Genomic DNA, 7,708 nt, shown 5'->3' with positions numbered 1-7,708 from the left:
ACCAGTGTAAAATGTACTAACCTTTTGGACGCTCTTAGTACAAATTCTACCGCAAATAAGAAACAGCCCAAGACAGGTGCCAGGTGTTTATTTGCCTCCGATAATATTATCATTGGTCTACACGTAACACAATACATGCACATGACGTAAACAGAAAAAAAGAAGTGCTCCGATTTAAATATAAGGACTGTTCCAAAAGGGGAGATGATACTACTATAATGATGCGGTAACATCGTGTGGTATTGTCTTGCAGCATAAGAAAGAGCACCTATTATATGTGTGGTGCAATGACTGCTTAGTATATGATGAGAGGCTAGTGTAAAGGAGCAGATTGAAGCGTGAAGGAAGAAACAGCGCCCAGACCATATTGAGAATATACAGTGGGATGGCTGGAGCCAAGCTGAGGGATTCACCGTCAGAGATAGGTCCAGATGATAAGACTGTTTCGCAGAAGATAGGGGGGCCGAACTGGGTCTATACCACAGTGTCGACCTCGACCCGAAGGATGGGATCAGTCGGCAGCGAAGCTGGCCAAAGGTAGGCTACTGCAGCCCCACAGAGGTGGTTCGTGGAAGAAAATTGCGGTGCTTAGCTGCAGCATTCTAACTTGCAGTGCAGTCTGCTGTGAAATGCTGCGTGAAATTATGAACAACCGATTGATCCCTGCCGCAGATTTCCAGATATTACATAACACTGGGCGATCGTAAATATCTGTCTTTTACTTAAACAAGCGCAATATAATACTGTTTAACTGTGGACATTAAAAAAACAAAAACAAAAAACAACAACAACAAAAAGAAAGAACACGTCTAAATAAATCATTATCCACGTTTGGAATAAGTCCTACTGATAAATTTGAACTAGACGAATAATTTGGACTACTGTTATTAATTCTGAATTTTATAATGGGGTTACTGATATTTGCACCTGGCTGGGGGAAATCGTTGTTTAATTTATGGCATATTTGCTGATGTGGGTGCCTGTGTAGAATGAGGACCACGACACTGCAAACAGCGTAACACGTGGTTTGGAAACTGACAGGTGAGTTTGTTACATAACGCGGTAGCGGCTAGTCTGTTTCTTTGGTCTTTAAAAAATAAAATGTCTAAACACAAAAAATATAAATGTAAAACCATCAGTTGACAAAGTAGCAAAAGTAAATAGCAACGTTTAGGGGGATGCTGTAACCTTAAGTGTGGTTTATTTTCCTCAACAAACTGAATAATTGGGCTTTTATGAGATTCCAATTTGCTAATTGATTTACACAGTTATTATAATGCAGTCGTGAAAGTCATATGTTTTTACATTATTTTTGATGAGCACGTCATTTCTTGTGTTCCCCCCCTGTTTAAGTGATTTTGCAATGCAAACCAAGGGTCGTTTTGTATGCGCTATACCTGCTGTGACGTCAACATTGCACATATAATAAACAATCTAGTGTCCGCCATTGAACTGGGATAACTTGGTTAGCTCTTGAAAATATAATTTTACATAATCTAGGTTCACAAATGTAAGCTAATGAAGGCTATAGCTTTGAAAGCGATGGTCTACATGTTTATGCAGTGTACCTGTGCGAGTGGGTGGGTGGGTGTGTCTGTCCGTGTCTACATCATACCACATCCAGACATCACGTTTTGATGAATTTTGGCATACCCATGTTTGACCACAAATTCCTGAAGTCCTTAGAATCTAGTTTATGCCTTTAGTGTTGTGAGTGGTTAAGCTAATGAAGGCTGCATCTTGGGAAGCGAGAGTGTTCTTCAACTTTGCATGGACATTTATAAAGACCCTGCATAAGGAGGGTAATGTTACCCTTTTGGTCCTAATAGTTTCCTCAAACTCTAAAGTATATTCTGTTGACGTAAATACTTTCTATAGTGTTCACAAGCTTAGAATTCGACATGTCACGCTCATAAACTATTGCTAGAGTTATTTTAAAATGCTATTTTAAACTATATGAAATAGTACATTAAAATGTGTAAGTATTTGTACATAGAATAATAATTAGTACAGCCTATGCCATGTTTTAGCGACTGCGAGGGTGATGTAGTATAGTGTGTGCTTTTGGAAGCTGTGCAGATTTAAAGATGCCTCAATTATGTTCAGTGTTCTATAGAAACTAACACTGTTTACCCTACTGTGCACTCATTGTATACACTGCATTGAATTACCTCAGTTGGTGTTTAAGGGTGTATGTGGTGTCCAATTAATAAGGTACAGTATAAATTATCTTAAATAACATGACCATGAGCTTTATACAGCAGGTTAAGCGCTAACGTAGGACCTGTGTGTTAGGACAGGAATATAACTGCATTAATTGCTGCATGCTGCCCTCAGGCCTGTAGATAATATACTGCACCTTATAACACTAACAGTAAGAGATGCTAGGTAGAGCAGCAGTCTAGCACATTCAACACCCATGCCTCACATCACTGGAGGCCTGGGTTTGAATCTGGTTCCTGAACTGGATGGGCTTGGCCTAGCCCCTAGTGGCCATGAATCCTCATCATAAAACTGCAATTTGGCATTACTGAATGGTGTTCCAGGGCCATGCTGGACTGTAACCAGGAAGGGTGCTTTGCAGTTTGAAAACAAGGAATAAATGTTAGTTTAGGGCCCAAGCTGGTTCATACTAGATTTATACTGTACTATATGAAGTGGAGCTAAAGTCTATGAAAAGTGTGGATTGCTGTTCAGCTTAGCTGAAACCTGTGTTGAAGTTGAGAGTATTTTCATTGATACAGTACATTGAATGACTTAATGCAATTATAAGAATTAATAAATATATAAATTCAAACTTGCAAATGGCATTGGAGGCTATTTTAAAGATAATTCCACAATTTACATTACCTGCGGTTTTAGAACCTCAAGTGACTGCTGTGCGATTGGTTGTTAAATCAATTGATTTAGCAATACAGTACTGTATAGGCATGAATACAATCTATAGAGGGGAATTTGGTGCACCGCGGGTGCAAATTAGGCAGGGAAAACTGGGGCACAAAATATTTCTCTTTTAACTTAATGCTAAAATATGTATTTTTTTGTAGATGCACAGATGTTGTGTTCATATGAATAAAACATGTTACATGCTATGCAAAGAGGGCATTGCAGGGGGTCCTGGTCACCCCTAATGACATTTGTATCTTTTTTTTTTCTGTACACCTTTACAGTATATCTCGTTCTATACTTGTAGTTATTACTAGATACTACTAGAAAATGTCCTGTATGTAGAAACATGGCTGTGTGCCAACTTTCAATAGAAACTTACAAAAAAAACCTCCTCGAGGGGTAACCCTTTATTATTTACCGTTGCCATTCTGTTTTGTGTTCTAAGAGTATACAATAATGTATTGCTGTGACCGGTATTGTACAGAAAAACAATAGCATTCAGAACTGTCACCAAGGTACACACAGTAAAACAAAGGACGATGTGCGTTTAAATAGCAAAATACGACCTGAATAAGAGAGAGTCTATTTATTAACGTCAAAAGCAAAACTGGAATCATACAAAATTAAATATAAAAACTTTTGTTTTAAAAAGTAATTTAAAAAGTACTGCAACACTGAAAATATATTGAGCACCATGACTTATTTAATTCCAGCATTACAGGCAAGTACTTAATTATTTTGGCTACATTGGGAATGTATTCTGTTTGTCAGGTCTGATGTCTTGACTATCAGGACTAAACCAAGCATATGCAGCTTTCATATATCATGTAATACATTTGCATGACAAATGCATCTTTAACGTGAGGGAAAGCCCGCTAACAAAATAGTATAGCTGGTATTTCACTTTGAATGCTCTTTCCTAAAATAATATTCATTTACTGACAGCATTGATGCTTAATACCAGCTATTACAGGGCTATTGATGTGCTCAATTTCGGTTGTGCTAGCAAATGATAAGCATTCATAAGATCTGAGTGTCTCGAGTGCCTCTTCTGTTGAAACATTGCAGAACTCGGAGTTCTGTAATGACACTAAACATGACAAACCTAACTGTCTGCCTGCAGTCTCCAAGAAGAACATTTGGTGCAGATACCAAATAGGATTAAACAGGAATTGGAGATGTATGTGTTATTGTTTTTTATTCTGTAGTTGGCTTGTTTGGCTTATGACATACAATACAATACACCCTCAAATACAATACATTACTGAAAGCTATTTACCAGTGGATGAAAGAAATCCAACAGTAAAAATGACCACAAAGAATATATGTTTGAAAATCCTGTTTAGGACACAGGCTTGCTTTTAACTTCTGTGTTTTAAAAAGTCACTGGGTTGTGATGGCTGGATCAGAAAGTGACACACAAAGTGATTCTAAACAACAAGAAAAATACATTTGTTTCGATAACTGTGCTGCTTCAGAACCATACCAAGTATTTTTTGACCATCTACTGTATTGTATATTAAATGTGAGTCCAGGAACAAGCTTGCTTACAGCACAAACCCCTAACCCTAACCCACCCTCGCCAGCGCAGCTGCGTTCAGCTGGGACTGTGCGTCCACTAACACATTTCACTTTACTGTACTGCAGCTGTTGTAGCTGTTGATCTCCCCTGTCTGTAAGACTGATTGATCAAGCTGTCAGTGAGAGCAGTGATCTCAGATGACAAAAGCTTGCAGGACACCTTTATGGCTTTCCACAAATTGCAGCTTGTTGCTTGCTGTTCATTCTTATAAAAGCCCCTGTCGGCTGCAGAGCAGTAAACTGATTTCCTCTGCATGCAGAATAACTTCACCTGAGTTAGAGAGCAAAGGGAATGCATTGTGAAGAGCTATTGGCATTCCAACTAGGCAACACATGTTTTGGGGGTTGTTATCATTGATGGGCACTGGAAAGTATGTTCAATTGTGTTAATAAAGCTCTAGAATTAAAACAAAATAATGAAATCACTCATATATACTCGGCCTAAACAAACAATTAGGCTTAAACAAAAATTGCTGTTGAAATATCAAGTTTCTCTACAAACATGATAAATAGAGTTGGTAAATTTTTTAAAACCTATTTTAGTGGCATTTGGTCCATTACGCAGTAGTGTTGTATTGGCCTGAACTCCTAATTATCTACAAATATTGAGTTAGAATGTGAAAGCAGATATACAACAACGCAAGCTGTTGATTGAAACCATGGCATTTTGTGTATGGGCCATTCTCCTTTAATTAGTTCAGTATTGCTGATTCTACAGAATATTATATTTCTCAAATTACTCATACTTTGCATTTTGGCCTAAGTGTTTACTTATAATACTGTACCCATATAAAACTGTAATCCGGTATATACATGCATATACGTTCTTAAGAGTTATTTGAGGAAACTGTGAGGATCCTTTTTAAAGTCTTTGAAGACAACACCAACTCCTGTTGTTTGTTTTTCCTTTCTTTAACTGAGTATAATAAGCTGTGTAATTGATGCTGTGGTTACACAATACATTCCTCATCTACTTGAGATGGTAACCAGGCATTTTTCAGTGGGCTTCCAATTATCTGCATTGTAAGTGCCCAATTGAAGTGTTTACAGATCTGTATATTAATTTAGTTCTATACAGTTTAAGTAAGCAAGTGAAAAGTGGCTACAAGTACTTAGCTTTGATATTTTAGATTGTGTAGGTTATAATTCTGTAGTTGGGTGTTTGTGACCAGCAGCTCTTGTGGTAAATAGCTTTAGCAAATGTTTGTGTTGTGCTTTTATGTTGGGTAAAATTATTTCAATTAGATTTTCTTTGGGGGATTACAAGGTTATTTTTTGCTTTTTTTGGGGGGAAATTCAGATACTTTTAAAATATTAGACCAAAGCATTGCTAATGTATTCATTGTGCAGGATTTGGAAGAGAGTTTGGTTTTAAAGTACAGTGATTGATAACATTGTGCACCATATAAAGTAGCCCATTGACACCATAACATATATCGTGATACAGTTCATATAGTGCCCTGCATATGGTGCTACATATTATATTGTATCCTTAATGTGTCATTGCATACGTGCTACAAAAGATTAATAACAAAGGGGACGCAGCTACGTAAGTACGGCCTTTTGCGCTGAAAACCTAACATAATGCTAGAGCCTTTCGTTTTTTTTTGGTAGGTGCTTTTGTTTGATTGTTCGCAGAGGAGGACAAGGAAGCAGGAGCTGCCTCTACCAAGCCAGCACTAACCCCTGAACACTACCTTCACTGCCCAGCACTTAGATGCACCATGATCCCGGATTTTGAAGAGCACAATTGTGTGCGCCAGAGACGTGGGATTACAATTTGTATGTTGCAAGCTTTTTGCAAGCTTGCCATATTACTCCCTGATACCACTGCTGGTAGAGGGGTGGTTTGTTTTTGTTTTATATATATATATATATATATATATATATATATATATATATATATATATATATATATATATATATAAACACAGACATTTGTGGGAACAATAACTCAATCAATAAACTAAACCACTCCCATCCTGATCACACTGCTTTATTTCAGCAATAGGTCAATATATGCACAAGCTGGCCTTTTTATTTGTTATTTCCTGATACATTTCCTGCTAGCAAGGGAATTAACCTTAATGGTCAAAACAACCTCTTCTGATTCCTATTTGTCTTCCGTTCTCATACTTGCAGCATTTCCAATTATTGTATTTTTTCTATTAATCATTCAGCATATAAACAATGCTCTGAATTGTTATGGTGTTCCTGCACTCTTTCCTGATCTTTGTAAGCTCTTTGACAGCATTATTTTCTGTCTTTGGGGTTTATTTATTCAGGATTACTCGGTGTGTGTAAAATTGTTGCAGGGCATAACAGTCACAGTTTTAAGTCATATAACTGTAGTTATGTATTTGCTTTTCATGTACATGCTTTACTGCATGGTGTACCACAGTAACATTATAAGGAGTGTTACTTATATGATATATACTGCCTATGTAGAACTATATGGGGTCCTGTTTAACCATTAACCAGAGAGTAAAGGGGTACTGTCTGTGTTAAAATGTTTTATTTTATTTCAAACCCTGATTTACCTTGTTTTATGATTCATCCTATACCCTTCCACCTGCGGACAATGTCAGAGAATTGAAGCGAGTGAGCTTATTGGATAATACAGGGGGCAGTCCCTGGAGTCTGAGCCACATGAGAGGTGGGCTGCAGAGCACATTCTGAGCCTATAGCAGCGCAGCATTTGGACCAACAGCAGCGAATCAGGTGCTTACCTGTGCAGAACACGGGATGAGTTAACAGTGGACACTGACAAGCTGGAAAATGGCCATTCAAATACGACTGTAGATTTTAATTACACCTGATGTACTGACATAGTTGCTTCCCTGCTACACTTCCAGCTCCATTCTCCCTTTCACTGTTGCTGATGTGGGTACCCCAGCATTGTATCCTCTGCAGTGTGACAGGCATTCACTGTTGCTGATGTTGTACCCCATCATTGTATCCTCTGCAGTGTGACAGGCATGTACTGTTACGAATGTTGGTACCCCAGCATTTGGTTGTCTACTAAGACTGCCAACATGTAAACTTCTCCTTTAGTTGAATAAATTCTGCCCATTATAAATAGTCGCCTTGGATGGCAAATACTATTTCGAACACCCATACATAGAAGATCAAATCAGTAACTTATAGTTGTTCAAATAGCCTGACAGGATTATGAAGGATTTAGGTACATATCTAGGATGACAATAAATTATATAACCATAACCAAGTCAAACTTGAA

At 37.8% G+C, this 7,708-nt stretch overlaps 1 protein-coding gene across 5 annotated transcripts in view; it reads left to right on the top strand.

Moving 5' to 3' along the window:
• The first annotated feature begins 321 nt into the window (after positions 1-321).
• The window catches only part of LOC121307480 (potassium channel subfamily T member 1-like), a 75,815-nt gene continuing 68,428 nt past the window's right edge, over positions 322-7,708 (top strand). For all 5 annotated transcript variants that reach the window (XM_041239653.1, XM_041239652.1, XM_041239650.1 and 2 more), the window contains exon 1: positions 322-537. In XM_041239653.1, coding sequence (XP_041095587.1) covers positions 386-537 — 152 coding nt within the window. In that variant the 5' untranslated portion in view covers positions 322-385. The remainder of the gene's footprint in view (positions 538-7,708) is intronic.

The sequence above is a fragment of the Polyodon spathula genome, chromosome 56, assembly GCF_017654505.1.
Source record: "Polyodon spathula isolate WHYD16114869_AA chromosome 56, ASM1765450v1, whole genome shotgun sequence".
Classification (NCBI taxonomy): domain Eukaryota; kingdom Metazoa; phylum Chordata; class Actinopteri; order Acipenseriformes; family Polyodontidae; genus Polyodon; species Polyodon spathula.
Note: the sequence above shows the minus strand (reverse complement) of the source record. Positions and strands in the feature narration are given on the sequence as shown.